The 19349-nt window shown below is 35.5% G+C and overlaps 1 protein-coding gene across 2 annotated transcripts in view; it reads right to left on the bottom strand.

The window, feature by feature from the left end:
* The window catches only part of NCAM2 (neural cell adhesion molecule 2), an 834023-nt gene that overhangs the window by 384333 nt on the left and 430341 nt on the right, over positions 1 to 19349 (bottom strand). The window contains exons 3-4 of one of the 2 annotated variants that reach the window (XM_006876060.1): positions 16239 to 16445; positions 11252 to 11395 (exon numbers count right to left, since the gene is read on the bottom strand). The exons of the other annotated variant lie outside the window; for it this stretch is intronic. Of the exons in view, the coding sequence (XP_006876122.1) occupies positions 11252 to 11395; positions 16239 to 16445 (351 nt within the window). The remainder of the gene's footprint in view (positions 1 to 11251; positions 11396 to 16238; positions 16446 to 19349) is intronic. 2 annotated transcript variants of the gene reach the window in all.

Raw genomic sequence — 19349 nt, 5'->3', positions numbered from 1 at the left:
AAGGAAAGCAATCTGTAAGAAATTGTGATGTATAATTCATGAAAGTTCTGGAGGTACTCAGAATTCCTAAAAAGGCACAATTTTTTAATTTGCTGGAAAGATTTCTGTAGTTGGAAATTGTAAAGAAAAGTGCTAAAAAATAAAACAAATTAAAAAATTATATCTAGATCATTATCATATTGAAATTTCTACCTTACAAAAATGTATATTGTATGCAAATTTACACAATTTATAATTTATAAAAATCTAATAAGATCAGTTATTTTCAGCAATGTAATATTTCTGTTACTTGTCTATTTGTTGTACTGCAGTGGCTTGCATGTTGCCATGATGGTGGAAACTATGCCACCAGTATTTTAAATATCATCAGGGTCACTTACAATGGACAGGTATCAGCAAAGCTTCCTGACTAAGACAAAATAGGAGGAAGAAGATGACATCTACTTCTGAATGGTTAGTCATTGAAAATTTTATGAATAGTAGTAGGACATTCACAGATACATTGCTGGAAGATGAAAAAATTATGAATAGAATCAGAATATTGCCAAATATAGTGCTGTATGATGAAACCCTCAGGTTGGGCATCACTCACAATATGACTGGAGAAGAGATGTCTCCTCAAAGTAGAGTTGACTTTAAAGTCTCAAATGGGGTAAAGCTTTTGGGACCTTCATTTGCTGATGGGGCATAATTCAAAATGAGAAGAAGCAGGTGGAAACATCCATTAGTAATCAGAACATGCAATGTACAAAGTATGAATCTAGGACATTTAGAAGCTGTCAAAAATTAAATGGAATGCATAAAGATCAAGATCCTAAGTATTAGTAGGCTGAAATGGATGATAAATTGAATAGGAATGGCATCATATTCACCAACAAAAAGAACATTTCAAGATCCATCTTGAAGTACATGCAGTCTTTGATAGGATGATATCTAAAGAAAACTAGTTAACACTGCTATTATTTAAATGTATGCAACAACCACTAAAGGCAGAATTATACCAACTTTTTCACCTGAAATTGATAAAATATGCAATCAAAATGTATTAATAATTACTAGTTATTGGAATGCCAAAGTTGGAAACAAAAAGAGAAGATCAGTAGTTGGAGAATAGAAATGATGTTGGAAACAAAAAGAGAAGATCAGTAGTTGGAGAATAGAAATGATGTTGGAAACAAAAAGAGAAGATCAGTAGTTGGTGACAGAAATGATGTTGGAGAGCAAATGGTAGAATTTTGTAATTTTCACTTAGTCATTGAAAATACCTTTTAAAACAACATAAAAGACAACTATACACATAGATATTACCAGATGGGAAGCATAGGAGTCAAACTGACCACATCTGTGGGAAGAGACAGTGGAAAACTTAGTATCAATAGTCAAAACAAGGCCAGGGGTGGATTGTAGAACCTGCCATCCTAGGCAAGTTCAGGCTGAAGCTGAAAGAATTAAAACAAGTCTCCAAGAACCAAGATATGACCTTGAAGATGTACCAACTGAATTAGAGAACATCTCAAGAACAAATTTGATGCATTAGACACAAATAGTTGAAGACCAGAGAGCTGTGGTATGATGTCAAGAACAACATACTGAAAGACAGAAAAAGGTCATTAAAAAGTCAGGAAAGAAAGAAAAGACTAATATGGACGTCAGAAGAGACTCTGAAATTTGTTTTCCAGCACAGAAATGCGAAAGTGAATGGAAGACATAAGGAAATCAAAGAGCTGAACAGAAAATTTAAAGAACAATTCGAAAAAAACAGTCAAGTTTTATAATGAAATGTGCAAAGAACTGGAGTTAGAGAACCAAAAGGGAAGAATATGCTTAGCATTTCTTAAGATGAAAGAACTGAAGAAGAAATTCAAGATTTGACTTGTAATATTGAAGAGTTTCACAGGCAAAATATAAATGACACAGAAAGCATTAAAATAAGGTGGAAGGATTAACAAAGTCACAATACCAAAAACAAATGATTGATAGTCAGCCATTTCAAGAGATAGCATGTGGTCAAGAGTTAATGGTACTGAAAAAAGTCTAAGGTTACTGAAGCCAATGAAACAGAACAAGGGTCCTGGAATTGATGGAATACAAACTGAATTCTTTCAACAAACTGATGCAGCATTAGAGGCACTCACTCATTTATGTCAAGAAATTTGGAAGACAGCTACTTCGCCAACTGATTTTAAGAGATCCATATTTGTGCCCATTCAAAAGACAGGTAACCCAATAGAATGTGTAAATAACCAAACGATACTATTAATATAATATGCAAGAACTTTTTTTCTTAAGAAAATCCAAAGTGAGTGCAACAATACATCAACAGAGAACAGTCAGAAATTCAAGTTGAATTCAGATGAGGATGTTGAACTATATATATATATATATATATATATCATTGCTGAAATTAGACGGATCTTGGCTAAAAACAGAATAGCATAAAGATGTTTTGCTGCTGTTGTTAAGGGCTGTAGAATCACTTCTCACTTATAGTGACCATGTATAGCATTTCTGAGGAGTGGCTTATGGATTTGAAGTGCCAATATTGTGGTTAACAGTCTTGTGTTTATCCTATAGCACCACACCAGGACTCCAGAAAGACATTTATACATGCTTTATTGACTATGAAAATGGTTTTGACTGTGTGGGGCATGACAAGCTCTGACTAACACAACAAAGAATGGGTATTGCATTACATTAAATTGTGCTGATGAAGAACCTGTGTATAGAACAAGAAACAGAAAACAGAACAAGTGGATACTGAATGGTTTAAAATTAGGAAGGGTGTGTCCCAGGGTTGTATTCTTTCACCATACGTATTCAAGCTGTATTCTGAGCAAATAATATGAGAAATTGGATTGTATGAAGAAGAACATGGCATCAGGTTTGAAGGAAACTCATTAACAACCTGTGAAATGCAGATGAAACCACCTGGCTTGATCAAAGTGAAAAGGACTTAAATTATTTACTGATAAAGATAAAAGAGTACTTACTGCCTTCAGTATGACTTGCACCTTGACATAAATAAACAAAAATACTCACCACTGAATCAGTAAATAAAATTATGATAAATGGAGAGAAGATCAGAGTTATCAAAGATTTAATACTAATTGGATCCAAAATCAAAGTGTATGCAATCAGCAGCCAAGAAATCAAATGATGTATTGCATTAGGCAAGTCTGCTGCACGAGTCCTCTAAATTGTTCAAGAGCAAATAAATCAGTTTGAGGACAAAGGTGTGCCTGACCAAAGACATGGTATTTTCAATAACCTCATATGCATTCAAAAGTTGAAGAATGAATAAAAAATATGGTAGAAGAATTTCTGCATTTCAGTGTAGTGTTAGAGAAGAATATTGAAGATTCCATGGACTGAAAGAAGAACAAACAAGTATGTGTTGCAAGTAGTAGAACCAGAGTGCCTTCTTAGAAACCATGATGGGAGACTTCATCTCTCATACTTTGAACATATTAACAGAAGTGATGTGTCCCGACAGAAAGGCATCATACTTGATAAAGTGAAGGGCCAGCTAAAAGACAAAGACCTCTCAAAAAATGGATTGAATATCATCAGTATGTGATTCCAGAAAATATCTGAAGCAACCACAGTTTTAATCTGCTGTGTTCCATCTTTCTCACTAAATTATATAAAAATCACACACACACACACACAAAAAAAAAATATTATTGATATTGAGTCAATTCCAAATAAAAAAGACCATATGTTGTGTGTTTAGTGCCATTGAGTTGGTTCTGACCCATTGTTGTTGTTGTTGTTGTTGTTGTTAGGTGCCATTGAGTACCAAGTCATAGTGACCCTATGCACAACAGAACAAAACACTGCCCTTTCCTGGGCCAATCTCACAATTGTTGCCACACTTGAGCCCATAGATGCTGCCATTTTCCAATCTAGCTCATTGGGGTCTTTCTCGTTTTCTCTGACCCTCCAGCTTACCAAACATGATATCATTCTTCAACGACTTGTCCTTCCTGACAATATGTCTGAAGTATGAGAGATGAAGTTTGGCCAAACTGGCCTCCAAGGAGGCCTCAGGTTGCACTTCTTCCAACACAGATCTATTTATTCTTTGGCAACCCATGACACTTTCGATATTCTCCTCCAACACCATAAATCTAAAGCATCAATTCTTTTATGGTCTTCCTTATTCACTATACAGCTTTCTCATGCATGTGTGGTTACTGAAAATACCATGGCTTGGGTGGGGGGAAACTTAATCTCCAAGCTGACATCTTTGCTCTTCAACACTTTTTAAAAAAGGCCTTGTACAGCAGATTTGCTCAATGCAATAAGCCGTTTGATTTCTTGACTGCTGCTTCGATGAGTGTTGATAGTTGATCCAAGAAGAATGAAGGCCTTGAAAACTTCAATCATTTCTTCATTGATAAGAATGTTGTTTATTGGTCCAGTGGTGAGAATTTTCGTTTTCTTTACATTGAGATGAAATCCATAATGAAGGCTGTGATCTTTGATCTTTATTAGTAAGTATTTTAAGTCCTTTTCACATTCAGCAAGCAAGGTTGTGTCATCTGCATATCTCAGGTTATTAGTGAGTCTTCCGCCAATCCTGAGGCCACGTTTTCCTTCATAAAACCAGCTTTTCAGATTATTTGCTGAGCATACAGGTTGAATAATTACAGTGAAATAATACAACCCTGTCACATACCTTTCTGAATTTTAAACCATTCAGTGTTCCCATATTATGCTTGAACAACTGCCTCTTGGTCCATGCACAGATTTCTCATGAACACAATTAAATGTTCAGTAATACTCATACTTCGCAATGTTGTCCATAGTTTGTCATGATCCACACAATCGATAGCTTTTGTGTAGTCAATAAAGCACAGGTAAACATCTTTCTGGTATTCTCTGTTTTCAGCAAAGATCCATCGGACATCAGTAATGATATCCCTCATTCCACGGCCAGTTCAGAATCTGGCTTGAACCTCTGGAAGTTCTCCGTCAATGTATGTTTGCAGCCGTTTCTGTATTACATTTAGTAAATCTTTACTCACATGGGATATCAAAGAGATTGTCCTATGATTTCCGCATTCTGTTTGGTCACCTCTCTTTTGAATGGGCACAAATACGTATCTCTTCCAATCAGTTGGCCAAATAGTTGTCTTCCAAATTTCTTGGCATAGATGAGTGAGTGTTTCCAGGGCTGCCATACTTTCTTGAAAGATTTCAAATTTTATTCCATCAATTCCTGGTGCCTCCTTCTTTGCCAATTCCTTCAATGCACCATGCACTTCTTCCTTCGGTATCATTGGCTTTTGATTATATGCTACCTTTTGAAATGGTTGAACATCAAACATTTCCTTTTGGACAGTGACTCTGTGTACACGTTCCATGCTTTCTGCATCCTTCAATAATTTGCCAAGAGAATGCTTCAAAAACGAAAGTCAAAATTTGAATTGTTACTTCATTCCCCCAGCTTGAGAAATGCTGAGCATGTTCTTCCCTTTTGGTTTTCTGACTCCAGATCTTTGCACATTCCCTTGGAATATTTGACTTTGTCTTTTCAAGCTGATCTTTGAAATTTTCTGTTCAGCTGTTGGATCTCCTCATTTCTTCCATTTGCTTTAACGTCTGTATGCTGGAGAACAGGTTTCAGTGTCTCTTATGACATCCATTTTTATCTTTACCTTCTTTTTTGTCTTCTCACTAACTTTTTGCATTCTTCCTGTATAATATTCTTGATGTCATTGCACAACTCTTCTTGTCTTCAGTCTTTAGTATTTAATGTATCAAATCTGTTCTTCGGATGATCTCCAAATTCAGGTGGGATATACTAAAGGTCATATTTTGGCTCTTGTGGACTTGTTTTCATTTTCTTCAGCTTCAGTATGAATTTGCATATGAGCAATTGATGGTATGTTCCACAATGTCCCCAGGGTTTTGTTTGGCTGATGATATGGAGCTTTTCCATCGTCTCTTTCCACAGATAATAGTCCATTTTATTTCTGTATATTCCATCTGGTAAGGTCAATGTGTATAATCATCTCTTATGCTGTCTAAAGAAGGTATTTGAAATGACCAAATCATTGATTTTGCAGAATTCTATCCAACATCATTTCTATCACCAAGGCCATATTTTTCAACTACTGAACCTTCCTGTTTGTTCCCAACTTTTGCATTCCAATCACCAGTAATTATCGATACATCTGGATTGTATGTTTGATAAATTTCAGATTGAAGAAGTTGCTAGAAATCTTTTATTTCATCCTCACTGGCTTTAGTGGTTGGTGTGTAATTTCTGACCCATAGTGACCCTGTCTAGGTTTCAAAGGAACAGCTATTGAGCTTGAACCACTAACCTTGAAGTCCCAACTAACTTTGCAGTCCCACACATTAGCCCACAGCGCCATATGAGAAAATAAAACTGCCCCAACTTTTCCAAGTATGTAAGCTTTAAGAAAGCATAATGCCAAGACTTTCTCTAGCAGAGAAGCCGGTGAGTTTGAGCTGCCAACTTTGTGTTTAGCAGCTGTGTGCTAAACTAAAGGTATTTAAAACTAGTAAACTACAGGTATAACAAAACCCTAGTAGCACTAGGTAGCATATATAGAAATAGTTAACTATTATAAATTTTTCTTTCTTAATTATTCAATAAGAACATATTTTCATTGTTTATATTGTTGTTAAGTGCCGCTGAAGCAGTTCTGACTCATACTGAACATGTATGATGGTTTCTGAGGTTGTAAATCTTTATGGGAGTAGCAAGTTTCATCTTTCTCTCACAGAGCAGCTGGTGGGTTTGAACTGCCAGCCTTGTAGATAGTTGTTGTTTTTTGTTTTTGTTAATTGCCATTGAGTCAGTCTCGACCCATAGTGAACCTGTATAGGGTTTCTGAGGAGCATCTGGTGAGCTTGAACTGCCAATCTTGCGGTTCAAATGACTTTGCAGTCTATTGCATTAATCCACAGCTCAGTCTCTTATTTTCATTACAGCAGTAAGGAATTTAAATGAAATCAGATAAGACCCAATAAGAACTTTCCTTTGTGATTCTTCAAGCAGATTATTTCCTCAGTCCTCCTTTGTTTGTATTCTCTACTAGGTGAATGGCTGGACTCAATTAATCTAACTGCTTCAAATTCCATCTATTTTTGATAATTAATTATTTTTCATCAGAGCTAACCATTTATCTGAGCTCTGCGATGACCTAATTAATAGTTTACAGGATGTGAGTATTACAAGGGTTGGAACTATCTTAATCCTAGCACATTTATAATTCAAATCACAGTTTGTTGTGCTGTGATGGCTTGTTTGTTGCAGTAACTCTGGAAGCAAGCATTGCCATCAGTAGATTTTCAAATACCAGCAGGTTCAATCAAATGGACACATTGAAGCAGAATTTCCAAACTAAAACAGAATAGCAGGAGTAAAGACAAAATTTTATGTTCTGAGATGTTCATAAAATAATAGCTGGAGGAGATAAAGATTTAGACTGAGTAATACAGTGAAATAGATGACAGGACACAAAGTAGATTAGATACAAATTCATAGATGGAGAAATCAAATGTAGGCTTTAGAATTTACATGTAAAGATTTTCACAAAACTGGTCTTGATGTCTATCGAACTCACTTTCCTCAACGAGGAACTAATTTCCTTCTCCAGTACACATCAGGTCACATCACTCCCTTGGTTAAAATCCTTCAGGGTCTCCCCTGTGGATAATGTCCACCAACTGCTTAGCAGAGTGTTCAAGGCCATGCTGTATTGACTATGCTTCTCTCTCAAATTTCTTATTAGTCCCTTAATAACAATCTTAAGGAGCTCTAGTAGCGTAGTGGTTACGAATCGGGCTGCGAACCTTAAGGTCTGCGGTTCAAAACTACCAGCTGTTTCACGGGAGAACGATGAGACATTCTGCTCCCGTAAAGATTTACAGTTTCGGAAACCCTGTACAGGGTAGCTATGAGTCGGAACCAAGTCCACAGCACATAACAACAATAACAATCTTAATTTTATTTATTCATTAATTTTTTGTTGTTGTTATTGTTGCTGTTAAGTGCTTTTGAGTGGGTGTGTTTGATAGCCAATCTTGAGTAGGGTTTCCAAAGAGTGGCTGAGGGGTTTGAACCACTGACCTTGTGGTTTCTAGCCCAGTGCTTATCGTACAATGCCAAAATAGTTTATTGTTTTGTTTTTGTCCTTGTTAAGTACCGTGGAGTCAATTCCAACTCATAGTGACCCTGTACAGGGTTTTCAAGGCTATAAATCTTTATGGAAGCAGAACGCCTTATCTCTCTCCCGCAGAACTACTGGTAGTTTTGAACTGCTGACCCTGAGGTTGGCAGCCCGACTTGTAACCACTATGCTACCAAAGCGACTTTGGTGGTGGTGGTTCTGTGCCGTGGAGTAGGTTCCAACTCATAGTGACCCTGTACAGGGTTTCCGAGGCTGTAAATATTTATGGGAGCAGAAAGCCTCATCTATCTCTGGCAGAACAGCTGGTAGTTGTACTGCTGACCTTGCAGTTCGCAGCGGGATTGGTAACCACTACGGTTCCAGAGCTCCCTTTACGGGTATGCATATTCACACGTTCTAGTTACTGTCAAATTATTACAGTTTTCTAATGTGCCATTCACTCTCTATCTTTCAAATATCAGCCCACTGTGAAAAGCATTCTGGCTTCTTGAAATAAAATAAAATCACTGCCTTATGCCTGGTTAATTCCTATTCATACTTAAAGGTCACCTTTTCCTCCAGGCAAGCATTTTGACACTCTCCCTGCAGCACCTAGATTAGGTGCTCTTTCTTTATCATCCTCCCTCACTGCATTTATCATAGTCCTCATTTTGTTTTTACTGATTTATCTCTTGTCTTTCCCACTAAACTGTAGGTATTTAAATACAGTGAAGTTATTCATAGTGTTCACTACTGAAACCCCAATCTCTAGTACACTAGACAGTTAATACTTAGTGTTCAAAACCTGTTAGTGCATCTTTTAAACTAAAAGTCATTTATATTGAATGTTATAAAACAATATGATTGTAGTCTTGCTTTCGGATGCACAGCAGTGCCAATTTTAGAACTTTAGAAAGTTTAAGAGCTACCTTTCAAACCTGTCTATTAAGGTTGAGTTTTTGCTGCTGTTGTAAAGTGCCGTCGAGTTGGTTCTGACCCATAGCAAACCTGTATAAGGTTTCCAAATTGTAGCTGGTGAGTTTAAAGTTCAAACTAACCTTCCGGTCAATTGCTCACCATAGAGTGCCACATTAGGACCACAAATAGCATAGTCATCAGGATGTGAAATTATATATTTGTTTTGTGTTGGTGTTGTTAAGTGTCTTTGAGTAAATTCCAATCCACAGCGACCCTATATAAGGTTTTCAAGGAGTGGCTGTTGAGTTTAAACCTTGGCAGTTCAAACCAACCTTTGTGGTACAGTACTTATCTTATAGCACCACACCAGGACTATATATAAATATAGTTGTTCAGTGTACTTGAGTTGGTTCTGACTTGGAGCAGCCCTGTATAGGGTTTTTGAAGCTGTACATCTTTATAGGAGCAGGACGCCTCATATTTCTCCATCTGATCCCTGTTGGTGGACTCGAATCTCAGACCTTGTGGTTAGCAGTTCAGTTCTTATACTACAGAGCCATTAGCGCTCCCATATACGCATATATACATGTATTTGTATATACATATGTTGCTGTTGTAGAGGTGGTTCCTTCAGTCAGTAGTTCAAACCTACCAGCTGCTCCTCGGAAACCTTAGACAGGGTAGCTATGAGTCAGAACTGACTCTAACCACCACCGCCACCAGATGAAGAACTGCAATAGGTATAGGGCAGTTTGAAAAAGAGTTCAACACCTTAGGGCCCAGGAAAAAAGTAGAAACAAAATAGAATTCCAATTCACATCATACCAGCCTAGATTACTTGGAACAAAATATGTAAGTTGTAGCACAAAAGTATCACTCCATCTTCACAACTATACTTTACCATCAATCATTGTTTTGAGTCTTGCATTCTCTATGTGTTTTAAAATATACATTACTTCAAAACCATCTTGTAATTAAGTGACACTCAAACTAGATGCACAATCTGCAAATATTTAGACATTGCAATTTGACTGCTAAAAATGGGCTGATGAATAATAAATTCTATTTATTGTTGTAGAAAAAAGCTAAAAATGTATTGCCCAAGTTATTAATGCAATTTATTAATAAATTCTAAAGCACCTACTCTAAAATACAGAAGAGGAATGAAGTTTGTTGTAAATCAGAAAAGAACCAATACCTAATTAGCATTGACTCCACGGCACATAACAACAACAACAACATGCTGAGTCTAGAAAAATTCTCTGAATTAAAAAAAAAATGACAGTTGTATGTGATTATGATTAAGTTATTTATACATATTTAAAAATAGATACCAACTCCCTACTTTTTCTCTTTTACACTGTAGAAGTTACATCTCCTAGAAACATAAAACTGAATCAACTGAAATGGAAAGTATTTAAAAAGATTCAATTATTTTGTACCTTTCTGCAATGCAGGTGCATCGAAAACTGTTCTAAATTGAAAGTGCTCCCAATGCACAATGGTAAAGTAACATAATGTAGGCAAATTATGCTTTCAATTTCAGATGTCATATTATTCTGGAATTTTATCTCAGTTTGAATCAAAATCATGAAGACAATCTGAATGAATATACTTTTCTGTCTGTTATCCATATGCATTTTACCATAATATTTAGATTATGTAGGTGTTCTTGAAAGAACAGTTCCAGAATAATAAACAGAATTCATATAGACATTATTTTAAGTTTAAACATGGTGAAACAGTGGGATCATGCTTGAAATATAATATGTGTAATTTGAATGAATCAATATTGGTGCCTTCATTTACTTAGTATCATTGTACTATTTGAAATTTATTCCTCTTAGCTTAAGTGTAAAGCTAGATGGCAACCTTTTTCAGTACAGCACCATATAGCAAATACTTCGTGATTTGTAGGTAAAAAAAGCTGTGTCACAGGTATTCAACTCTATACAAGAGTAGCCGTAAACAATGCATACCAGTTTGTCATGGTATTTTAATAAAGCTTCAAAAAATTAGAAGGTAGGTTGTATTTGGAACTCAAGTCATAGTCAAGAATATTAAGATTACCTTTATTGTCAAAGACTTCGATGCATGCAGTTAGCCAGGTAGAGAAAGACTCTAATTAAAATATATACAGTATTATTAAAACATATAACTTAGAGAGTTACCAAAATACTAACTGTCGGAAATAGCGGTGACTTCCTCATTATGATATAACCAGCCAACAACAGGTGCAGGTGAGCTGCTAACTCTGCAAACCACTTCTGCATCCTCTCCTTGTTTGAATTCTTGAGGAGATACCACTTCTCTGAAAGTGAGCTTTTCTGTAAAGAAAAAGTAAAACCCATCATAAAAATTTCATTGTTGATTTTTCTCAATAACATATTCTAGAATCTATGATTTTTGAGTCTATAATAAAATAATTGGTATGCGTGTCTTCAGTGGTTAGCCTAAGTCCTTTAAACACTTTAAACCAGATAATCTTATTCCTCTACCCAGTAATTTTCCATTTCATGGAGTATAAAATACAAAATATTTATAATGCTCCATTGTTGTTGTTAAATGCCCTCGAGTGAGTTCCAACTCATAGTGACCCTGTATAGGATTTCTCAGGAACAGTTGGGGTGTTGAGTCACCAGCCTGGTTGTTGGCATTCCAGTGGTTATTCTACAGTGCCACACTAAGACTCCTCTAATTCCCTAGCACGTCCCATCACTCTGCTCCCAATATGTCATCTTTCTTTCTAGTCACTGTGTTTCTGGAAAACTGTCCAATTCTGAGCATTACAGGCTTATTCAGAGTCCTGGTGTGACACTGTACGATAAGCACTGGACTGTCATCCACTGGACTGAAGTTCAAATCCAGAAGCTGATCCTCAGAAACCCTATACAGGTCGTTTTGAGTAGGAACCAACTTGACAGCACTTAAAATAACAATAAGTTTATTCTGTCTTTTGGACATTTGCAGTCCCTACCCTAAAATTCTCTCAGATTTATGCCCAATGTTTTCATATACACACACACACAAAAAAAAAAAAAAAAAAAAAAAAACCCTCTGTAATAATTTACAACTATTTATTTCCCTTTTCCACTTAACTTCATCATAGAATTGTATAACAATGATCTTCAAATATTTTATTTGTAGTGTATTTACTGTTTGTTATCTGTGCCCATTAGAATGTATGCACAAAGTGGCCATGTAAATTTTCTATAACTTAGTTCTAAGTTCCTAGATTCAGGGTCTTCTGTGTAGTAAATACTCAGTAGATGTGCTGAATTTGTAACAGAATTATTGAACATGGATATTTTTGCATGATGACAACTTTTCATAAAAGTAAGTCATTATTTGAAAAACAAAACTCTTCTCTTTATAGCTTTACAATAAAAAATAAAGGTACTAGGGAATCTTCCTTTAACATTATTTAAAATATCCCAACCTCTTCATCTTCTTTTTCTAGGATCAAGAAAAAGCTATCACAAGAGATAGCTTATAAGTAAGTATTCTACAGATTTATACTTTTGTCACTATAACAACTATCTTATATAGATTATAGCCTATTATATTAAAGATTTATGCAAATTAAATTTAGTCATAAAATATACTCTGTGATGGAGACAGCCTAAGTGCCCATCAATGGATGAATAGATAAATAAACTTTGGTACATACACACAATGGAATATTATGCTGCCTTAAAGAATAACAAGGAATCTGCAAACCATGCATAACATGGATGGGCCTTGAGGGCATTATGCTGAGTGAAATTAGTCAGTCACAAAGGACAACTATTACATAAGACCCTTTTTGTAAAAGCTTAAGAAAATAAACCCATACTAAAAGGGAAAAAAAAAAAAAAATCTTTGTTGGTCACCAGGGGTGGAAGGGAACGATATGGTAGAACAGAGGGTAGGGATAGCACATCATAGTTTGGGTGTTAGGGAGGGCAATACACAAAAAGGAGAAAGGGAATGGACAAACAAGGTAGATAGATAGGAGAACACTTAGGCAGGTTTGCATGGGCTAAATGGGACAGAGGTAATTATGATGTATGCTCAACATTGGAACAACAGGGTATTGTGATACAAGGATCAAAGCATAGTCTCAATGGGTAAAAGAAGGGAAATAATGTTAAGATGCTTGACTGTCTTATGAATATTGGTTTCCTTTGCCTACTATTGTAAATTAGACACTTGAGTGCGATTGAAAGGAATAACAGAAAACATAATTAGAGAGAACTTATAAGCCCATTTTCAACCTATAATTTATTAGAATACCTAAAAGGGGTTCTAGAACTTGCCCAGTGAAATAAGTTTCTTGTGGAGCCTTTGTATTATATAGTAACTTAGGTGGAATATGAAGCCCCATCCAGAACTTTCAGAGGTGCAACCTGCCCACTGGAAAGAACATGCTCCCCAGCCTGGAGCAGCTAGAGGAAGAGAATATGCTTCTTGTAAGAAATACCATCAGAAAAATTCAAAAACAAAAATGATAGTTGAATGGCTACTACAAGAACAAACAGCTTGCTGGGGAGCCATCAAGACAAGTAATGAAGTCCCTTCAGGACAAACCCCTTTAAAGACTGAAGCTCAAAAAGAACAAATGAGCAGGCATGTAAGTTTACAGGTGACCATGTTGGTCTACTGGTGAGTGTAATTAGGGGAAAGGCAGAAATATAGATATGGGCTGTGTTCAACCACATTCCATAGACTCCCATTGACCTAGACATGAGCAAGAGAAGAAGTGCTGGTGGTCCAAAGTGTGGTGAGACCTAAGGACACCTAAGCCCATAGACAAGTGCCTAGCCACAGAGGTCTAGAGCTGAGAGTGGGGTATCCATCTGACATGAAGTAGAGGAGATGCACAAGAATGCCCAAATTTGCAGATGGTACCCATTTGACTTAGCTTATATGGCTTGATGATTAGAACTCAACTAGAGGAAGATAAAGAAATTTGAAAAAGGAAACAAGTGTAAATTGCTATAATTTGATGAACTTGGCCTATACTTATGGATGTAGTAGCTCAAAATACCAACTGACTTCTCATCAAAGGATCTTCACATCAAGGGTCAAACCTTTCCCTCTGTACATAGGGTTGATAGTGATGGGCAACTTAGACAATGGTTATCTAAAACGGGGATCTAAAAGGCACAAAGTGCCTGGCTTACAAGCTTTCAAGAGGGAGTTTAATTTCAGAATGTGCGGGGGAAGGTAGAATCCCTACTGAATAGTTTTCATCTTGTCTAGATGGATCTGGTGAAAGGAGATGGGGTTAAGAGTCTTACGATTCAATAATGAGTAATTGTTATCACGACTAATTGTTATTGTCACAACTGTAAAGATGGAAGTTTTGTAACATAAAGGGGAAGTAGTTGATCTTACATTCCAGGAAGAGTACCCTAGGGCCATCAAGGGAGAAGAGCATGAGCTAAACATGGAAACTAACCAGAGAAGCAGCAATAACAGAGATGGAAACAGAGATGATGGCATTGAATGATAGAGAATTTAAGGACTCTAGAATCATGAAAAGAGAAAGGCTGTATGCTGGAACCCAGGAGGCAGGCTTGCAGAATGTGCCCTTGGTTTGTTGCAATGATTATATATTCCAATGTGTTTACATGTACAACAAAACAAAAACGAGGGAATAGAAGCAAATAGGGTTGAATGATGATGCATGGAAGGTATTGTTATCATTGTAATGAAATGAAATGAAATACGATAGGATGAGTGCAAAACCGATGTTCTCCCATGTAAAGTGTCATTCAATTCACAATAAAAGCTTTAAAAATATATTCTATAAGGTAGGTAGTATTATTGTATCTATTTGATATATAAGGAAACTGATGACAAAAGCATTAAGAAATTTTCTGGCGGTCAAAAAAGTAAGTAGGAGAGCACTGTTTCAAAGTCCAAGTAATTAAGAGACTTCTTAACAGTGTTCCTAAACAGGTTAATGATTCATAAATATGAGAAAGAGAAAGGAAGATAAAAGGAATCAATCAATCTCAAGTTATAAAATAAAGTGTAAATAGGAAAACCCTGCTTGTGAAAATGCTTGTGGTGAAAATGCTTCCCAGACCGATATTATCTACTAAATGAGATTTTAGTTTTCTCTCTGTCTATTCCACTTAATTGACTCTTCCCCTATATATTATTGTAAATGCTATCCCACTTGTTCTAATCATTAGCTTTTATTTTAGAAGGGAAAAAGCAACCCCACTAAGTTTCATATGCAAAATTGATTACTATTTTCTACTTTTGCAACAGAGTTTTCATGTCATGGAAAAAAATAAAAATATTTTCACTTATATTATTAAAAAAACAACACAGAAGTGGTCCCATGTTTTATATGTTTATATCTATGTGAGGACTAAGGTGTGCCTGACCCAAGCCATGATATTGTCAATAAACTCACATGCATGCGAAAACTGGACAGTGAATAAGGAAGAGCATAGAAGAATTGATGCTTTTGAGTTATGATGTTGGAGGAGAGTATTGAAAGTACCGTGGGCTGCTAAAAGAACAAACAGATATTGGTGTTGGAAGAAGTGCAGCTAGAGTGCTCCTTGGAGGCCAGGAGGACTTTGCCTCTCATTCTTTGGACATATTGTCAGGAGGGATCAGTCATTAGAAAAGGATGTCATGTTTGGTAAGGTGGATGGGCTGAGAGAAAGAGGAAGATCTCCAGCAAAATGGATTGGCAGAGTGGCAGCATCAATATGCTCAAGTGTGGCAACGATTCTGAGGTTGGCCTACAACCAGGCAGTGTTTCCTTCTGTTGTGTACAGGTTCGCTATGAGTTGGTACCAACTCGATGGCACTTAACAACAACAATAGTAAACTATAAGGAGACCTGTTGACTCAACAATTACTCTGCTGATAACCAAAGAATTGGAGGTGGAACACACCCAGTCTCTCCATAGGAAAAAGACTTGGTGATATCCTCCTGTAAAGATTCAACCTAGAAAACCCTATGGGGTAATTAAAAAAATAGTACACAGCAAAAATAATAAAATGCAGATAAACTGATATCTGTGAAAGTATGAGAACACTGCCTAGAATGTATTCTAAATGAATGCTAGCTTTTATTATTAAATTCATTTTATTTGGATAGCTTTTTAAATTAGGAAACAATACTTTTATTCAACTAAAAGTTACCAATATAGGACTTACGGTAAATTTCCAAAACGACTGTAGCTTCTTGTGTCTGTCCTTTGGCATCTGTTGCTTGACAACGATATATCCCTGCATCTTCTATATTTGCATTGTATATTGTCAATCTTGACCTAACGCCATCCTTTTGTACAGCTACTCTCTGTGTAGAAACTATCTTCTCTCCTTGAGGATTATACCAATCTATAATCTCAGGTTCACCAATTGCTGCAAAGAGGCACAGTAAAGAAACATTTGAAAATATGTTTCATGTGTTTATTTTGACACTGACATTTACTGTTATACAACAATTTTTTAGCAATTTAGAAGAAAATATTCATAGTAAGATGCCTAGAAATCTCAAAATCTTACAAAATTGAAAGTAAACACAAATGTTATCACACATGTTCATCTTTATTTAGCCAACTTTGAGGATTCAATCATATTTGAGTAAGCAAAATCCAAATGTCCCATAGGAGATGTCCTGTATGTTGTTTACACTGTCATATTTCAATTCTTACTTAAGTAAACCATAGGTTATTACTATACTCTGGTGTTGACATGGATTTGAACAATGAACAAAAATCTTACTTGATAGATATATCCGAACAAATGTGCCATTACTAACATGATTTCACAGGCCAAATTATCTTTGCTATGAGTCTAGGTGGTACCATGGGATGAGCACGGTACTGCCAACCTCAGCGGCGACAGTTCAAATGTATCAGCTACTCTGTGAGAGAAAGATGGGCTATTTGCTCCCATAAAGATTTACAGGCTCAGATACCCTCTATATTGTTGCTTTGTATTGGAATCAACTAGATTGCAATGGATTGGGTTTCATATGGGTGGGAATCAACAGAATGGAGTATTTTCCCCTCATAAAACAAACAGCTAACAAAAATAGAAATATATTGGAAAACACACTTAGTCCTTTGCTGATACTAAATTTTGAATTAATTTACCAACTTTTTAAACTTGTACAGGTAAAGTCAATATATATATATATATATATATTTTTTTTTTTTTTTTAAACATGGAATGCCAATCTTCTCTTTTTCCCAACTGAAATGAATAGTTTCATCTTTTCAATCTAAAACTGTTAACTATTTAATCATATGAGATCATATGATAATTAGAATGCACTGAAATGATACTTATATCACAAACCAATTACAACCAGACCAATACAGCGTAAACATTTATATAAGCTTTCCATCTCAACATCAAGGTTATTATTCATTTTATAGAAGACGGTCTTCCTATGCTTGCTTTTATTCACCAAAATAATGTATTTCACTTAATTGCTTGATATAATTTGTGGTAGCAAGGCACACTCTTAACTCAAAAATATCTGGGGGAAATGTATAATAATGTTAAGTAACATCTGCAGGACCTCTTTAAATAAAATTGATTTTTCTCTTTTTTTTTTTGGAAAATTGATTTTCAAAACATACTACTCTAGTTTTACATACTTGCGCAAAAATGATAAAAACATGGACATGTTTTATGTGGATATTGTTATGCATCTTCAATTTTTCTTGACAGAATCATGAAACCATAGTACTTCAGGGATAGCTCATTGTTTGGACTATGGATTGGAAGGTATTGTTTGTTTTCACGTCCCTCTGCATAGAAAATTCCTAAGTGTATCATTTTTCAGTTTAAACAATACAAAATAACATTTAAACAGTAACTTAAATAGGATTTTTGATACTTCGGACATTTTCACTTAATACTTTATTATATAATTTAATTATAATAGCCAGTTATCTAATATATAGAGTTTAATCTGGATTTTCATAAAGGAGTCATAGTCCTATTTAGTCTTGATTCTCAAATTATAACCTCCAGTGGAATTTTCCATATTATTTTATTGACAACACTGAATTACAGGACAGATTATCAATAAATATTATAAAATATTTTGAGTGAAAATTGTTCATTTTGTTAAGTGGGTTTCTGAGGCTGTGAATCTTGGAAAGAGCAAAAGAGCTTCATCTTTCTCCTATGGAGTGACTTGTGGACTAAACTGACAACCTTGAGGTTTGCGGTTCAGTGCTTATACTACAGAGCCATCCCGCTCCTTTCTTGAACATTAGCTATAAAAATTCATTTTCTATTCATGTTATTATGTGCCACTGAGAAGGTTCTGACTCATACCAACCCTTATTGGGTTTCTGAAGAGCAGCTGATGGGTTTGAACTGCAGACATTATAGTCCAGTGCTGACCCTCCAGTGCCACATGAGGAGTCTAATACAACTGCTGTTCCATAGAGTTTCTGACATGACAAATCTTTATGGTAGCAGACAACAGACTTATTTTTCTCCCTTGTAGTTTCTGCTGGATTCAAACTGTTGACTTTTTGGTTAGCAACCCGATACATAATCCACTTTGCCACCAGGGCTCCTCTATACATTGTACACTCTTCTTCACATCTCTGAAAGCATGTAACATTTTAGTTTAATTTTAAGACATTTTACTATGTTTTTAAGTGTCTGCTTTAGGCTGTCTGGTAACTGTAGAGTCTAACTTAGATATTTGCAATCATGTAGCTAGCAGAGAAAATATATGCAACATTCTGATTCACATTAATTCCATAAATACTTATCATTAGATGGTCATTTTACTATGATATTAATATAAATAAGGTCATTTCAATAGCTAGAGTATGTGTTTTGGTTATCTATCTTATGTTAGTACATTAATTCCAATTTATAAATGATGGCATAGTTTGACTCTGTAATACATACAGAGAAACTTTAACTATGTGATTTGTATCACAGTGCAATGAAAATAAAACATTTTAATTTTCAAAATTCCATTTTAAACTATTTTATTATTCTGCAATTATGGGACACAACTGAGGTGTGCTTGTGTGCATATGTCTATGAGTAGATAAAATGTAGATAATGAGACTTAGAAATACTGTTAATTGATCTCCAATCTTACATCAGAGTTACCCCTGACATGATAAATTATGCTGATCCAATCTTCCATGTTTTCTGCTTTTTGTTTTCTCAGTATGAAAAGATACTATAAACACACCAACAATTTTAGACTTTTAAGAAGCATGGATTCTATAGAAGAATAATGATTATAATGGTAATATACTGTAATGGTAAAATTTA

The sequence above is a fragment of the Chrysochloris asiatica genome, unplaced genomic scaffold (assembly GCF_000296735.1).
Source record: "Chrysochloris asiatica unplaced genomic scaffold, ChrAsi1.0 scaffold00351, whole genome shotgun sequence".
In the NCBI taxonomy this organism is placed as follows: Eukaryota; Metazoa; Chordata; class Mammalia; order Afrosoricida; family Chrysochloridae; genus Chrysochloris; species Chrysochloris asiatica.
This window is presented reverse-complemented; position numbering and strand designations above follow the sequence as displayed.